General features: G+C 39.0%; 1 protein-coding gene and 2 non-coding genes across 3 annotated transcripts in view; 2 read left to right on the forward strand and 1 right to left on the reverse strand.

Moving 5' to 3' along the window:
• The window catches only part of LOC111329836 (uncharacterized), a 62,226-nt gene that overhangs the window by 33,139 nt on the left and 12,369 nt on the right, over positions 1 to 16,718 (forward strand). The window contains 14 exon segments of the mRNA XM_088725220.1: positions 39 to 161; positions 351 to 473; positions 770 to 892; positions 1,780 to 1,902; positions 2,515 to 2,637; positions 2,905 to 3,027; positions 3,158 to 3,283; positions 3,682 to 3,804; positions 4,318 to 4,440; positions 4,777 to 4,902; positions 4,996 to 5,115; positions 5,433 to 5,549; positions 6,966 to 7,088; positions 12,930 to 13,049. Coding sequence (XP_088581346.1) covers positions 39 to 161; positions 351 to 473; positions 770 to 892; positions 1,780 to 1,902; positions 2,515 to 2,637; positions 2,905 to 3,027; positions 3,158 to 3,283; positions 3,682 to 3,804; positions 4,318 to 4,440; positions 4,777 to 4,902; positions 4,996 to 5,115; positions 5,433 to 5,549; positions 6,966 to 7,088; positions 12,930 to 13,049 — 1,716 coding nt within the window.
• Trnay-gua (transfer RNA tyrosine (anticodon GUA)) lies at positions 5,771 to 5,857 on the forward strand. Its single transcript is given in 2 exon segments — positions 5,771 to 5,807; positions 5,822 to 5,857. It is a non-coding gene; the product is annotated as a tRNA-Tyr (tRNA).
• On the reverse strand, positions 14,404 to 14,493 carry Trnay-gua (transfer RNA tyrosine (anticodon GUA)). The gene is given in 2 exon segments: positions 14,404 to 14,439; positions 14,457 to 14,493. It is a non-coding gene; the product is annotated as a tRNA-Tyr (tRNA).

The raw sequence follows: 16,718 nt of genomic DNA on the forward strand, positions 1-16,718 counted from the left end.
GACGCAAACAATGAGAAAGTGTTATTTTCTTTCTTTAGATGTTAATGAATGTGAGCCTTCTAAGAACACCTGCCACCTGGACGCCGACTGCATTAACACCGAGGGATCGTTTTCGTGCCGGTGCAGACGTGGTTACCGAGGCGACGGTATTGCGTGCCTTTGTAAGTTGCTTTTGATGTCGCTTAAGTTTTCACTCAACAATTATGGAATCAACTGGTTTCAAACCCCATCAGCAAAAGTAAACGATTTTGTAGCTCTTGAGTCTCTAACAATTATCATTTTGATATAAAAAATAGTGAATAATGGCATGTCTATCAAGCTTTTCGTGACGATATTTTAAAATATTACAGCTGATGGTACCTGCGAAGGTATAACTTGCGACTCTAACGCTGAATGCATCCGAGAGTTCCCCGAGCGACGCCGACAGTGCGTTTGTAAAGATGGCTGGTTAGGTGACGGACGGAATTGCTCTGGTAGGTGTTGGTTTGAAAAATAATCTTGACATTACTAAAGCTGAAACTGACACACTTATAATATGTACTTCCCTCTCATAATGATTGGCAAAACGCTACTTATCTTCCTTGCCTTTCCCAGGCAGTTTGGGTGCTACCCATTAAAACAGTTTTAACAATTTCTTTTCATTTCGTTTCTTTGAGTGCATCCATTGCACACCTTAAAATAGCAAGTTATCGCTTAATAACTTCTTGTGCGCATTTCAACGTGACAAACACATATCTCAGCATAATTACCTTTGTATCTTGGTGTTTAGATGTTGATGAATGCCGGCTATCTAAAAACAACTGCAGCTCAGACTCAGAGTGTTATAACACCGATGGTTCCTATCTATGTCGTTGTAGGCCTGGTTATCAAGGAGATGGCTTCGTCTGCGTTTGTGAGTGTTCTCTATTCCCATTTTTTGGCATGTGCCTTAGCGATTAAAAGTTTGCGATGTCTTACAAATATCAAGGGAATACGTCCCCCGATAACTGATAAATTTGCGCATGCCTTACACCTGTTTGCCAGAAAATGAAGTGTTTTTGTAAGCCTTAAGTGGTTGAATGTTATTCTTTTCCATGAGTTTAACTGCTAAAAGAGGTAACCAGTTCTTCGAAGACTTCTTTTTATTCCATTACGTATACCGCCTGATATCTCTATTATATTACAAATATCATTTTTTGAGTGACCTTGTCCTTTAAGTTTTCTCAGTATGCAGCCTATGAAGATCTCACTTCTCGTAAATATCTTTGTATACGTATGAATAGAGGATTAAGTTACCAGTCCTAAAGAGAGTCACTTGCTATCGTGGCAGTATTTTGAAATCAGTTACACATATGAGATGAGGTACGAGAAGCGCGAAAATCTCGAACTGTCGACAAATTTCCAAAATAAAGGCAGAATTCAGTGGCGGATCTAGACCTTGAGCTAAAGTAGAGAGGGGGTTGTCTGTATGTGTTCACCTGCCAGCTTTTCTTCCCTCTGCTTCATGTCTTTTACCCAAACTAAGAGGGGAGGGGCGGTCCCCCGAACCCCTCCCCTAGATCCACTTTTGGAATTCCGTGCTCAGATTTCTAGCCTCCAGACTTTCGCAGAGCTCACCCCAAACCTCTTACGCGTGACCTTAATCAAGATGGCTGCCACGAGACAATTGAAAAGACGTGACTTCGGAAAGTTAATCTTTCGTTGATATGTGAGAGCTCATGTGATGCAGGATTTGTTTGGATAACGTTATTGTCTTTACCTTACAAACTGGGATCATTAATCAATCATTTTTCATCCTAGCGGATGGTTCATGCGAAGGAGTGTTCTGTGACTCAAATGCTGAATGTCAACGAAACTCACCCGAAGGTCGTGGACAGTGCACGTGCAAAGATGGCTGGGAAGGAGATGGGCGAACTTGTTTCGGTAGGTTCAATACATATGCTACCTTTACGTTTTCTTTTCTCTGTTTGTTTGTTTGTTCTTGTTTCGTTTCGCTTCGCGTAACGGTGTTACCCCTGAAAGCCTTCCTCTCTGTATTAATAGCCCATTTTCCATTTACCCTTGGCCTCATTTTCAAAATGAGTCCTGGTGCTCATCCTCTCATATGATTATAAGTTTTCATTCGCATACATATTAAACTCATTTTCACAAGAATGGCTGTGAGCACCAGGCCTTGTTTTGAAAAAGAGGCCAAAAGTAATTCGGAAATTGCCTATTCAAGTAACGTGAAATAAACAATATTGCTACACTATAAGTTGTTAGAGGCCTTTCTCCATGTTTCTAAGCTGCAAATATAACCCGATTTATATCACCTTAAAGAGGCAACTGTATCTTTTTTAGTTTACACTTTACCACTTACTATTAAATATTTCATATTCCATTTCGAGGTGACTTTTTTCTGTTAATATTTATCACTTGTACGAATTAACTGACTGAGAAATCTCTTAACTTATTTATTCCAACTAGCTCAGGCACTAACAACACCCTTTAGACATGTAGATGAGTGTGAAATTTACTTTCTGTCTCTCTATTTAGATGTTAATGAATGCCAGCCATTTGGGAACAGATGCCACCGAGATGCGGAGTGCCTCAATAACGAAGGCTCTTATGAATGTCGTTGTAGGCCTGGCTACAAAGGAAATGGCTTCAGCTGCGTTTGTGAGTTGTTGAAATAATCTTCCGTTTTTGAACGATCCAGGACAAGCTTAAATTATCTACTGGCCTTGAGGCAAACACATCCCAAAAGTATGTTCCTAGAAAAATAAGTTCTGGTTTTAAGCAATGATTTAATTTTTTTTTTTTTTTTTTTTGTGACTTAACACTATTTACTTACTGAGTTATCTTATCATAAGTGATGAATAAAACCTGTCGCTCTTCTAATACTGATCATTTGAGCATTATCAAGCGTTCTTTATTTTACCACAGCGGACGGTACATGTGAGGGTAAAATTTGTGATTCAAATGCTGCTTGTTTCCGAAAGTTTCCAGAGGCGCGCCGACAATGCCAGTGCCGAGATGGTTGGCAAGGGGATGGGTTTAGTTGTTCCGGTGAGGTGGTATTTTTAGCTTGTATTTCTTCGCATTCTCTTCAACATTTACCCTTTTTTCTCAGTGGCAATGTTTACGAACCTTAAGTAATGTAATGTAAGTACTCTGTCTTTCTTTTTTTTCATATCAGACGTCAACGAATGTCAGTCATCAAATGATACTGGCTGTCACTCAAAGGCGGAGTGCTTTAACACAGTAGGATCTTATGAATGCCAATGCAAGCCAGGTTACCTTGGTGATGGCGTTAACTGCACGTGTAAGTTAAAAAGGGGAGGGAGGGGAGATATCGGAAATGTCGGATGTGTGGATTGTTAATCATAGACTTGAGTTGGAATTGACACATACGTATCTAAACAACTTGGTGGCAATGAAGCTGAAAATGATTTTGTAGTTAAAAAACGGGGGGAGCAAAGCGAAAATAAAAGAGAGTATGATCAACTTTGTCAAATGAAGAAAGACGTTGAATGTTTATTTGCAAGCGAAGGGGTCCGTGCACCTGTTCCTGGATTTTTGTGAAAAAGTTCGAATTTTTTTTTAGATGCAATAACCTTCGAACATGTGAACGACTTTGAAATAACTTTCGAAAATGTGAATGAATTAACAGCGATCATCGTAGTAAAGTTGTGTTATCTCACTGCATCGTTTAAATTGTAGCTGATGGATCGTGTGATGGAGTCTACTGCGATCCTAATGCTGACTGCGAGGAGAGTTCTCCTGATTTTGCACATCAATGCATATGCAGAAAAGGGTGGAGAGGGAACGGAACTATATGTGAGGGTGAGTTCAGGCAGCTAATGTATCATTTAAGAAAAGAGAAAGTTAAACTTTTAACTCGAGGAACGTGCAACTGTAAAATGTCCGTATCGAACCCTAGCCAGTTCAGAAATTCAAAATGTTTAAAAGCAGTTATCACGAGCTTGGAGAAGTATCATATCTTGATTTCCCGTCAGAGATACCAAAAAAAAAAAAACACAAAACGAAAAGCGTAAAGCGGAAAACGCAAAATACAAGAAGTGAAATACAAAACGCAACGCGGCTTCGTTGTAGAATTAAATATGGATACTTTGAAAAGGAAGGGTGACGTATACAATGGTAGTAATTAAATAATTCATTTCATTTTGATTTTTATTGTTCTTTTTATGTTAATGTAACTACTGGCCAAACACCTTCTCTCCCCAATTTTTTTTTTTATTTCTTCTAACCTGTGAAATTGTCAATCGCTGTTTTTTCTTTACTTGGAATAGTACCTAACTTATATCATCGTCTTATTTGTAACTTTGTCCATGCCAGACATTGACGAGTGCTTATCCCCAACAACCAAGTGTGACCTGAACGCTGATTGTTTCAACAGCCCGGGTTCTTATCAGTGTCGCTGCCGGCTTGGTTACCTTGGCAATGGGACTCAGTGCAAATGTAAGTCCTAAGGTCATTGTCAGGGATTTCAATAAGTTTTTTCTATAAGCACCTGCCGATGGTGTGACTGTGCCGATGGTGTGACTGTGCCGATGGTGTGATAAGCGACTGTGCCTCAAAAGGGGCCGTAAGGTGAAATTAAAACACAATAGCCTGATCGCAGGCTCAACAGACAGCGGTGGGAGGTCTGATAGGAAGCGATAGACCACCGGTAACCGGCTTTAACTGAAACACCTGGACTCACAGGCCCCGTATTTTTCGACCAGCTGAACATGATGATTATTTTATACTATTATATGTTTTAACAATTCTCCTTTTTTTTTTTTTTTTTTTCAGCCGACGGCACGTGTGATGGCGTGGTTTGTAGCCAACAAGGTGTATGCGTGGCAAAAATTGCAAGCAAGCGCGCCCAGCATTGTGTTTGCGTAGATGGTTGGAAAGGGGATGGACGAAAATGTGTTGGTAAGAGGCTGATTATGAATTTAATTCCTGTTGAGAGGCCAGCTTGAGCCGATTTGTATGTAAACCTTAAGGCCTTTCTCTTTTTCTCTGTAGACGTGGACGAATGTCGAATAAATAGTAGCTGTCATCAGCATGCAGATTGTCTCAACACTCCTGGATCATATTCTTGCCGCTGTAGTCCTGGCTACCAAGGAAGTGGCTTTGAATGTGAATGTAAGGGCCCGCTGTAATTGGCCATACTGTTGCGGTGTCCCTGCCATTTTTTTATTTTTTTTTTTATTTTTTTTTTGTCATTTTTCATTTTTCTTCCTTTTTTTTATCTATTTATTTTGATTGTTGTTACTTGGCGAAGTTAATAAATAAATGAGTAGTCAAAACGTTAAGAGTTAAAGCGAAGAAATGATGTAACTCTTGGATTTAAAGCTACAATATATTTCGCTGCTTGGAAGACGCATCTCTTAGTTACTAGACTTTTGAAGCTTAGTTGTATAAGATACATTTTCAATTCTATTGTTTTCTACCGATTTCAGCTGACGGCACTTGTGCAGGTGAAGATTGCCATGTGAACGCCACCTGTCAAAATTTGATTCAAGGACCAAGCTGCGTGTGTAACATTGGTTACCAGGGTCCTGGAACGTCCTGCGGTGGTGAGTTGTTGTTGTTATTGTTGTTGTTGTTGTTTTTCTTTTTCACATCAAAAATTCATGCATCTGGAATTTCTTTTCTTCCTCGAGATATCCAACGTTAATACGAGATAAACTAGCACGTAGTTTAGATGAAAGCAGCAACGACGATGAGGACAACAAGAGAGCTTAGGAGTTGTTTTTTCATCTTATTTGTAAATGGAAATGCAATTTTGTCGAGTATTCCTTCGATAGCTCAGTTGGTAGAGCGGAGGACTGTAGGGATATCTGTTGGTATCCTTATGTCGTTGGTTCGAATCCAGCTCGAAGGAAATTTTTTAGCTTGTTTGTCACTTTTGTATTGTTTGTGGCTGTTTGTATTACACTGTCATTTATTTGGTTCACAGAAGTAGAAAATTATGATTCGTCTTCTGCTATCCTTTTTAAGATGACTCCCCACTCCAAATAAAAACTACAACATCAACAAAAACAACAGCAACAACAACAAAACACTTTCACACGCAAACAAGCATACAAAAACATGCGAAATGAAAAATTCATCATAAAGAAAAGAACAAAAAAACAAGGCATAATAATGCATAGGGACGCAAAAGCAAATAAGGTAATTATATGATGGACCTTACCGCTCCAAATCCTTAAAAAAAGGGTTTTGTTCATTTCCAAGTGATCTATCACTCTCAGGAAAAGATACATCAAACTGCACTTTGAATGTAACACTTTAGCCCGTAGGTAACCCTAGCTGTTTAAGGGTGCCAAGATGCGGAAATACCGATACTATTATAACTGGCACTATTTTCGTCATTATCATCGTTATCATTGTTATTATTATTGTTATTATTACTATTATTATTATTGTCATTATCATTATTGTTTTTTAATCACTAGATATGCGATGCTGACCAATTGTGAGGTGAAGATGGCTGGATATTGGCCGAGTTCTTTCTTGACGTTTTCATGAAAAAAAGAGGAAGAGCGAGGCTAATATCCAGCTATTTTAACCGAACAAGCTTGATCAATAAAGGATTCATTATATAACAAAAATATTTCGCTTCAACAATAATCGGTAATGTCTTGTTTATTCGAGAGCCGGGAAAGAAAGCCAGCTGTGTATGTAGCACAATAAACCCAAGGGGGGCGTTTATGTTTTTCTTTGGTCTCACTGTCTTCTGCAGCTTTTTGCGACTTCGCTGCCGACATTGTCCAAAAGTCACGAACTTTGTAAGTCCGCTCCACGCACTTTTTTTTTTTTTTTTTTTTTTTTTATGCGCGAGATCAATACGGGCAATTAGGCCTGTCTTGCCCGCTCAGGTAGCCAATCGGAACACAGGATTCGCCTGATCTTGCTCGCGGGTGCTGCCAGCAATATATAACAATCGTTATTATATTTATTATCACTATTTTACTTTCTGTGTGCGGCAGATGTCGACGAATGCAGAACTGGTGACAGCGAATGTCATTCAGAAGCAGACTGCCTCAATTCTATTGGCTCCTACACATGTCAGTGTAAGCCAGGTTACGAAGGCAGCGGATTCACGTGTAAATGTAAGTATTTCAAAAATAGCTGTGAAAATACGGGTGTAAAGCTAACTGTTGTAAGAAAATCAGTGACACTAGTCTGCGCCTCGTGTGTCACCTTTTTGTTCCTACCACTTTTATACCCTCTCTGTGATCTATTATTGATACCTTACCGCAAGAACAGGCGGGATCAAGTCGCGGACAAACTGAAAGGAAACTTCACATTAATAAAGATTGATTCATTCTTACAGTGCGCACATCGAGTTATGGATGCATGCGAAAAAGAGCAGGAGAGGAGCGCAAGAGTTGCTCGAAGTGCAGTCACGGGCAACTCTAGCTTCTTCAGTGTCGCAAATATGAGGTCGGCCAGAGTGGGAGGGGGTGAGACAAGTCACAAACCAGGTCAACACTCCCCTACTGCGGACCTCGGTCGCCAAACGGAATCCTTCTCTTATTTATATCCGTCACGCCTCCAGCTGTTTCATGAGTGGTTGTTATCTCCTCTCTCTCTTTGTATGCGCCGCTTTGCCACAGTTAAATGGGAATTATAAGATACATTTTGAAGCCTTTCGGTAAAAGGGTACTTCTAAAACAGATTAATGCTTCTATCAAATTTTGATCTACAATATCCCCTGGGGCAACCCACTGAGAATCTAAGCTTTTGAAGGTTGTCTCGTTGAAATTACAGCTCTCCGCGGGCCTAAATTGCGTTCAAAAGCTCCACCCAATATTGAACGATTCTTTCTTGTGATCAACAAACGTTGATCACACGTTAGTTTATAGTGCTGCTGTTGGGCTTTTCGCTTGTAAGCATCATTCTACGATGTGGAAATTGTTTTTCTAAGCCATTCGCTTCCGAACGTAGACTCTTTACCTTTAAATTTCTCTTTTTAAACACTTGTATTATGCTGGAAAGACTTCCGGTTCAAATGTCCCACACCACCCAAGCAAGGTTCAAATTTTCCACCCCACAGACGATGATCAAATGCTCGTGGCTTGCTGCGGGAAGGGGTGGATGTTGAAGCTTAGAATTTATCGGCGCATAAAGCTTCAACCTTAAAGGTTTCAGGCAGAGGATTTTGCATAAGAAGGTGTATGTAATATTCGCTGCACTGTTTTTTACACACTCCGTATGAGACAAACAAGAATAATTTGTTTAAAAATCAAGAGCTGCTTTAATTGGCGATTATTTTCTTTATTCTTGTAACTCTGTTGTAGGGAGAAATTTGGCGCAAGTCACTCATACAAGTAGGGGTGAAAGAGTTAAGTCATCACTAAATTTGGCGAAATGTCGTGAAAAATTAGGTTTTGAATTTTTGATAATATGTATAGTGTAAACTAAACATCTTGAAGAATCAGCCATAATGGCATTTTGATACTAATGAGTGGGGGAATTCCCCAATTCAGAGACTTTTGGGGAAAATGCGTGTAATTTGATTTATCACAATCCGATATCGATGAATGTTGCCGCTAGAACAGGCGGGATCAAGTTTGCAAACTGCAAGGAATTTGCACTTTGTAAGATAATTGATCACAAGTTATTGAGCGTGCGAGCGCAGTTCATCCAGCTTGGCTAACTGTCAGCATTTGTTCTCCTTAAAAAAGCACACTTATAACGTGTCGTAATCTTTTCATGAACTGTTTTACATGGAGTTGTTTCACAATATATAATTAATAGGAAGAAACTAATCGCAGTGTTTCGATCTTTATTACATCCATTTTGAAATCACTGGTGGTCCCTGTAATCTGATTGGCTCTAATTGGTGCGATTTATTCACGAATTATGGAGTGCTATTACCGCCAATATTCAGCTAATATTCAGCTACGGTCTTTTTTTTTTTTTTTAATTTTTATTTATTTATTTATTTTTTTTATAAAATGGTGCTTAAGATATGAAGCCAATTATGGTTTATGCAGCTAATCATTTTATGGAATGGTGCCTTAAAAAATATGGAGCGCTTTTTATAAAGCCAATTATGCTTTATGCAGCGAATCGTTTTATAAAATGGTGCCTTAAAAATATGGAGCGCTTTTTATGGAGCCAAGTATGTTTTATTCAGCTAATCGTTTTATAAAATGATTAGCTGCATAAAGAAGGCTTCATAAAAAGCGCTCCATATTTTTTGAGGCACCATTTTATAAAACGATTAGCTGCATAAAACATAATTGGCTTCATATCTTAAGCACCATTTCATAAAAAAAAGCAGTAGCTGTATATTGGCGGTAATGGTACCCCATACATTGTCAGTGTAGCTGTGTTTACTGTCACTTTTTTCGTTGTATCCATCCCTGACATTCCTGTTGCTTTTGCATTGTTAGCTACTAATGGTTGGCTTTTCAGTATCGTAAAAAGTGAGGTCAATGAGCGGGGAGGGGCGTGACGAGTCACAAATGAGGGGTAACCCTCCCCTAATCCGGACCTCAAATATATGTAGAAACGCCTGTTATATTTATATCCATAAGCGCGCGCACTCTTTGATTAATGGGACTTGTTGCTATCCTCTTCTTTACGCATGCGCTCTTTCTCTCCAGTGACACGAAATTGGAAAAACGTCTTTTAAAGCCTGTCGCGAGAAGGATTCTTCCTGCACAAATTAAACCTTTCCTATAACCTATTTGGGAAAGGGGTCTTTGCGTACGAAGGTGTTACACTGAGACATCATATTTCATATTTTATATTTCAACAAGTTACGGCCTTTATTTTGCATCAGGCTGACGACGTTGTGGAGGACAAAGGTCACTTTATTGTTAGATATTTTTCACTCTTGTTGATCAGTAATGCCTACTAAAAGTTTCGACTTTCGAATCATGGAAATGAACGCGTTTCTAGTTAGGAAACCAGGATTTCTCAGACGATTGCTGATAATCGAAGATTTTCCTTATGCAAATGCAGTAGTTATTTCGTAGTAAATTATGCAGTGTCTCCGAGCACTTCAAGGTAAATGCAGAGGTCTTTCTCCGCTTCATTCGCCGAAATTACCGTATTTTTCGTTTATTTTTCAAATCCAGCTGCATCTCAACAGGTGACAACCTGCGATATTTATATTCGTGATCGAAGCTTTACACGTATCTCGTTTAGGTTCATAGAGTTCCAAAGATGTACCGTAATTTCAGTTTACATGTACATCGAAAGGCTTTTTGCCATCAGATAATTTACATCAGGATTTTAAGCGATTGATACAACATAAAGTTCATATCCCTTTCGAACATTTACGAACTCGAACTGTGGTCCCATCGTAATACATTCAACGTCATTGTTATCAGAGCAAAAATCTTAAAATATTGAGTACATGAAACAAACGAAAGCTTGCAATTTGACACTCGATCTGTTATTCAAAAGAATCTACATAGGGTAGCTTGTCGGGGAACCCCCCAATTTATCATTCAGCATGACGTCATAGTTATTGTTTCACTTTTACGAACTAGATTCACTAGCTGTTGGAACCTTTGAAACATCAGAAAGATCCTTTCATATCCGAACCCCTCGGAGAATCTGAATATGTCTAGGGACTTAACTATAACGTGGAAATAACCACGTTATCTGTCTTCGACAAAATTTCGTCCTGTGAATTTGCAAGCTTTATTTAAACTGAACAAACGAGTGTTGTGTTTGCTAAAGCCGACATTCGTTACGAAATTACCATCCTTTCAAAATTAAGCATCAAGCTACCTATGTAGGAACGACACGCAAGGCCACTTCAAATCGGAGATCCAACTAGGTTTAGGTGTTAAAACAAAGGACTCGAAAGATGTCTTGTATTTAACATATGATCGAGGAGAAAATTGCCCTATTTTAAAGTCAAACAGAGGTGATATTGAATTCACAGCTTTAAAAGAAGCATTCTTACCTTATGTAATTCGTAACTTGTTGTTGTTTTTACCACCGAGAAGATGGTACAACCAGAAACCAGTTTACTCAACCTGTTTTTCGCGTACGTAGGAGAAAGTTGACGCTTGGATGCAGTCACTCAACTGGTGTAGTGGAATAAATATCTCTCTCATTTCTATTTTTGGGGAAGATATTCCACTTCTAGTTCTAATTACAAACAGAGCCACAGCCTCCTGACTTAACTAAGACTTGTTTGGACTGGATATGATCGTCTTTCTATTTTGAATTAACTGATATACGTTTGAATTGTCTGGATCTTAAACTTAAGTTTAGGAATCGATTTGCGCTGTCGATTACAGCTCTTCTGTGGTAAGGCGACCGGCCTTTGAAATCGCATTGAGCACTTAGTGGAGGAAACATCAGCCAACAGACGTATATCAACATTTGCAACTCTTGCGAGCGGGCGGAGATTGCCACAAACATGCTCATTTAGCTGGTATACGATTCTAGATATGCGAAATGTTGGCAAAAAGATGAGGTCTAAAGGCGGGGAGGGGGGATAATCAACTGATATGTGTAGAGGATAACCCTCCCCAGGTCCGGACCTCACACATCCTTCTGGGAATTGAGGAAATATATACTGATCAAGGTCAGAAATTTCTTTCATGTGGGACACTTGTTCTCATAACGCATGCGCCCTCAAGCGGCGCGTACCTTGAAGTGGTTTTCTTTACATTTTCTAACGTGCATTCCCGACACATCAAATAATGTTTCTGTTCGATCTAAGGAATTTAAACGTGTTTGGCCAATCATTGTTCTCATGATAATTCTGCTTTTTTATCAGTCTTGATATATTACGAGACAAGCAATTTTTAAATAACCAAAATATGGAGCCCCATATTTAAATATTATGTTACCTGTCTCAATATTTCCTTACCAAACATCAATAGACAAGTATATTGCTCAAACTAGAACAGTGTATCCGCTGCAGAACTTTATTATATCTCCAGCATGATCAAAACGCTGTCAGTTGTAAACAGCAGCCATATTCAATGTTTGGTTTCTGCTCAGCCAAGGGGAACCCCCTTATTGATTATACAACAAACTATTCAAAATTAACGTCCATGACTTAACCGTGTAAGCGTAAAAAGACAAAACTTTACATCACTTATATCTCCCTTTAAGAGGAAAAATCTGAATCTTACGAGTTTTCGAGGCCGGGCCTACCGTTCGTTCTGAACCACTGTTGTCATCAATTTTTCGTGCGTGACATAGAATCTGCTACATCACACCGGAAGTCAAATGTAAACAAAAGCCCTCCTGTCGTTTCTTGTCCTGTGAAAAGTAAACCTTTCGACCGCATTTAGACTGTATTATGTTTTGATTTCGCTTTGTTGTGACATAGCATACGTGCTCTTCTTTAACTGTTTACAAAGATGGCAACGAGTTTATTCTTGTCTTGTTTTATGGTTAGAAATCCAGACAGTGCGAATGATTTTGTCTTCTTCTGATCGCTTACAAAAACATTAAATATTCGTCCTGCTCTAAATTCGTTTCACATACGGGTGTTGAATCTGAGAAAAATCATATTTGCATATACTTTCCACATAATTTATACATTTCGCGAAAAGAAAGAAGGACCTCTATGGGAAAGGTAATGGTAAAAATTAACTCAAGTAAACCGTAATTTCATTATTTTAGAACTTTTTCCTCAGACCAGTGAAACATCTCTGTTGGAGAATAGGAAAACTAATATATTTAGGACATCTTTAAGGCCAAGGTCAAAACAGCCCAATGGCTGAAAACGTCCGGACAGCAAGATCTCCAACCTTTCGCCGTTTGCTGTCTGCCGTAATCAATTTCTCTGTTAACTAATTTAAACGGTAGCATGAAGCTATGTCAAGGAAATTCATATTTATTACGAATTATCTGTCTATTGTGGTGTTAGCTATTTTATTTAATGCATATTTCCTTAAGAATAAATTCAATCCGTAAGATGGCAAATCCAATGGACTTGTTCTCTAATATATTGTTTTCAGCCGATGGCACATGCGCCGGAGTAAGATGTCACCCGGATGCTACATGCGAACCAAATTCGCCGCTTGGTCCAGTCTGCGTTTGCAAAGACGGTTATCAAGGCGATGGTCGAAAATGTTCTGGTAATGATTTTTTACTTTTTTTTTATTAAAAACTCTTTTTTTATTTTTTATTTTGCCTTCTAAGTCATTCAACCATTGACCAGTACGTGCATTTTCCATACTGCCCCTTTAAAGTTTCCTATGATACTGACAATGATAATTTGTATTTCTTTACTTTGTAATCATTTTCCTTTTCCTCAAGATCTTAAACTTTGATTCAGCAGATACTATATTGTTAGGAGAAATTAGATCTGTGACTCTTAGGGGTGAATCATCGTGAGTCGTCAAAGTCAGTGGAGGCTTCCCAGCAAAGTCTTGTAGAGCCTGTGTAGTCTTTGTCACAGTCAGTAGAGGCTTTCCAGCAAAGTCTTGTAGAGCCTGTGTAGTCTTTGTCACAGTCAGTGGAGGCTTCCCAGCAAAGTCTTGTCGAGCCTGTGTAGTCTTTGTCACAGTCAGTAGAGGCCTCCCAGTAAAGTCTTGTAGAGCCTGTGTAGTCTTTGTCACAGTCGGTGGAGGCTTCTCAGCAAAGTCTTGTAGAGCCTGTGTAGTCTTTGTCACAGTCAGTAGAGGCTTCCCAGCAAAGTCTTGTAGAGACTGTGTAGTCTTTGTCACAGTCAGTGGAGGCTTCCCAGCAGAGTCGTGTAGAGCCTGTGTAGTCTTTGTCACAGTCAGTGGAGGCTTCCCAGCAAAGTCGTGTAGAGCCTGTGTAGTCTTTGTCACAGTCAGTGGAGGCTTCCCAGCAAAGTCTTGTAGAGCCTGTGTAGTCTTTGTCACAGTCAGTAGAGGCTTCTCAGCAAAGTCTTGTAGAGCCTGTGTAGTCTTTGTCACAGTCAGTGGAGGCTTCCCAGCAAAGTCTTGTGGAGCCTGTGTAGTCTTTGTCACAGTCAGTGGAGGCTTCCCAGCAAAGTCTTGTAGAACCTGTGTAGTCTTTGTCACAGTCAGTAGAGGCTTCCCAGAAAAGTCGTGTAGAGCCTGTGTAGTCTTTGTCACAGTCAGTAGAGGTTCACTGGTTAGGACAGCCGACAAATGTCCAATCGATTGACTAATACATACTTCACATCAATATCTTTTTTAGCAGTTCGGAGGCTCTCAGCATAGACTGCAGCGTTGCTGCTTTCATTATTTATTTTGCCGGCTTTACTAGTCGTCCATCTTTACTAGTTATGTCCTAGAGATAGAACTACAGGTTTAAGATGCGGGACATTGCAATTGATGTCTCGGGAGATTTACAGTCCTTATACATTATAACGATACCTTAATTCTTGCAATTAAAAGAAGCCGAAAAAAAAAAAACGCATTCCATGACGAAATAAGGAAAACTCAAGGGGAAAAGAAATAACAACACAAAAATTTCATCAATCAACGAAAATATCTTTCCTTCGAGCCGGATTCGAACCAGCGACCTAAGGATGACAATCAAACTAATCTCTACAGTCCTCCGCTCTACCAACTGAGCTATCGAAGGAAATCGCATATTAGATGTAGGTATTAGGATGTCAGAGCTTTTCTTTTGAGTATTGAGGTGCAGAAATATCTAATTGCGTCGTAAGTGCTCAATGTCTAAATGCGGAAAACAAACGGATAAAAATAAATGTTATGACACAATTTCGAGCGTCGACAGGTTTTGAAACAATAAAGCAATAGGTAAATAAATCAAAAATGATTAAACGAAACAGTAATGAATTTGTTCTATTGTTGATAGGCCTAGCCACAAGTTTCCGATGAATCCCAAAAGAGTTGCCGATAAAAGTGTCTAAAAGTTGCCAAAAAGTTGTTACTTTTTTCAAAAAGTTGCCGAAAAGTTGCTGAATTTCCAAAAAAGCTGCCGAAAAGTTGCCAAAATGTTTCTGCTTTCCTACCTTTTTTGAGTGGTAAAGATTAAAAATTCGCACTTTGCTTATCAAAACTTTATTTGTCAAAGTCCAGTGATAATATCAGAGGTTCTTTCCATTTCACTTGATTAACACTTGATTGTCCGCCATCTTGAAAAACGTGCAACGTGATACCGCTGACCTCATGATAAGGCATCACAAAAATCAACCCATGGGGGTGCTCTAATTATTGTATTTTAGAATAAATCGAATAAATGTCCATGGAAAACTGACCAATGGGGCTCAAAACGTGAAGAAAGTGGCTTCAAAGAACCTCAAAAAGCCCAAAGTTACCGAAAATTTTAAAAGTTGCCAAAATTCTAAAAAGTTGCCGAAAATCTCAAAAGTTGCCGAAACTTTGCCGAGCAACTTGTGGCTAAGCCTAATTATTGACGACGGGTTTTAACCACTCGCTTCGCCATTAATGAAAGGTACCAAAACCCTGTAATTTTCTTCTTTATTCTCTACTCTTCTATTGTTGCTACAACCTTCTACTACCGCAGCTACTTTTCTTCCATCTTTTAGCAAGGAGTGCCCGCGTATTTAATGCAAAATTCACAGACATGTTTCGGTTAGCTGACCGTGGGAGTTTCCATAGTGCATTCGTTGTTTTGCAAAAGGGGGAAATTGGGTGGCTCGCTCAGAAACACTTGGCGAGCACCAAGGAACCAATTAAACGCCCATGATCGTGTTGCGCACGAGAATCACCCGCACACAACAGGATCTTTAGTGTGGGTAAAACTCAAAGTCAGTTTTACCAACCCAAACATGACCACCTATGAAACTAATTATTCTCAACCATAACAAGCCATTAAAATGTCTAGCACGACAAGAAGGAAATCCGCGAACTGAGCCAAGTTCAAGCACACACTAAAAATAAAAGATCAAAACTATAGATCTACCAAAACAATTCGTAGACGCAAAAAGGCGAGACTCAACAAAACAAAAGGTAAACCTAAAAGTACTCAAAATAGCAATCCGAGTTAAAATACTCTACAAAAAAAGATCAAAACTATAAATTTATCAAAATAACACGTAGGCGTAAAAAGGCGAGACTCGATAAAACAAAAGATAAACCTAAATATACTCTAAATAGCAATCCTTTAAAATACTCTACAACACTAATATATTTCGCAAGAAAATCAAGACGATCCACTACCAAAGAATACTCGCAAATCTTATAACTGATTATAATTGTAAACAACGAATATATATGAAATACATATATATGAACTGCGGTTATGAAACGTATATGTGCACGATCCTTCGCAGTAAAGCACTATTTAAGCAATAGTGAAAATCAGACCTGAAAAAAAAAAAAAAAAATCCAGGCCTGTACGGGATTCGAACCACTGACCTCTGCGATACTAATGCAGCGCTCTACCAATTGAGCTAACAAGCCAACTGGGAGCAGGCCATCAAATTAATTCGACATAAACCCGTAGATGATAAATCAAACAACAAATATATATGAAATACATATATATGAACTGCGGTTATGAAACGTATATGTGCACAATCGTGCACATCGACGTTTCATAACCGCAGTTCATATATATGTATTTCATATATATTTGTTGTTTGATTTATCATCTACGGGTTTATGTCGAATTAATTTGATGGCCTGCTCCCAGTTGGCTTGTTAGCTCAATTGGTAGAGCGCTGCATTAGTATCGCAGAGGTCAGTGGTTCGAATCCTGTACAGGCCTGAACTTTTTTTTTTTTTTTTTCAGGTCTGATTTTCACTATTGCTTAAATAGTGCTTTACTGCGAAGGATCGTGCACATATATGATTATAATTGTGTTTGCTGTGTTTATT

Source organism: Stylophora pistillata, chromosome 6 (genome assembly GCF_964205215.1).
Source record: "Stylophora pistillata chromosome 6, jaStyPist1.2, whole genome shotgun sequence".
Lineage (NCBI taxonomy): Eukaryota > Metazoa > Cnidaria > Anthozoa > Scleractinia > Pocilloporidae > Stylophora > Stylophora pistillata.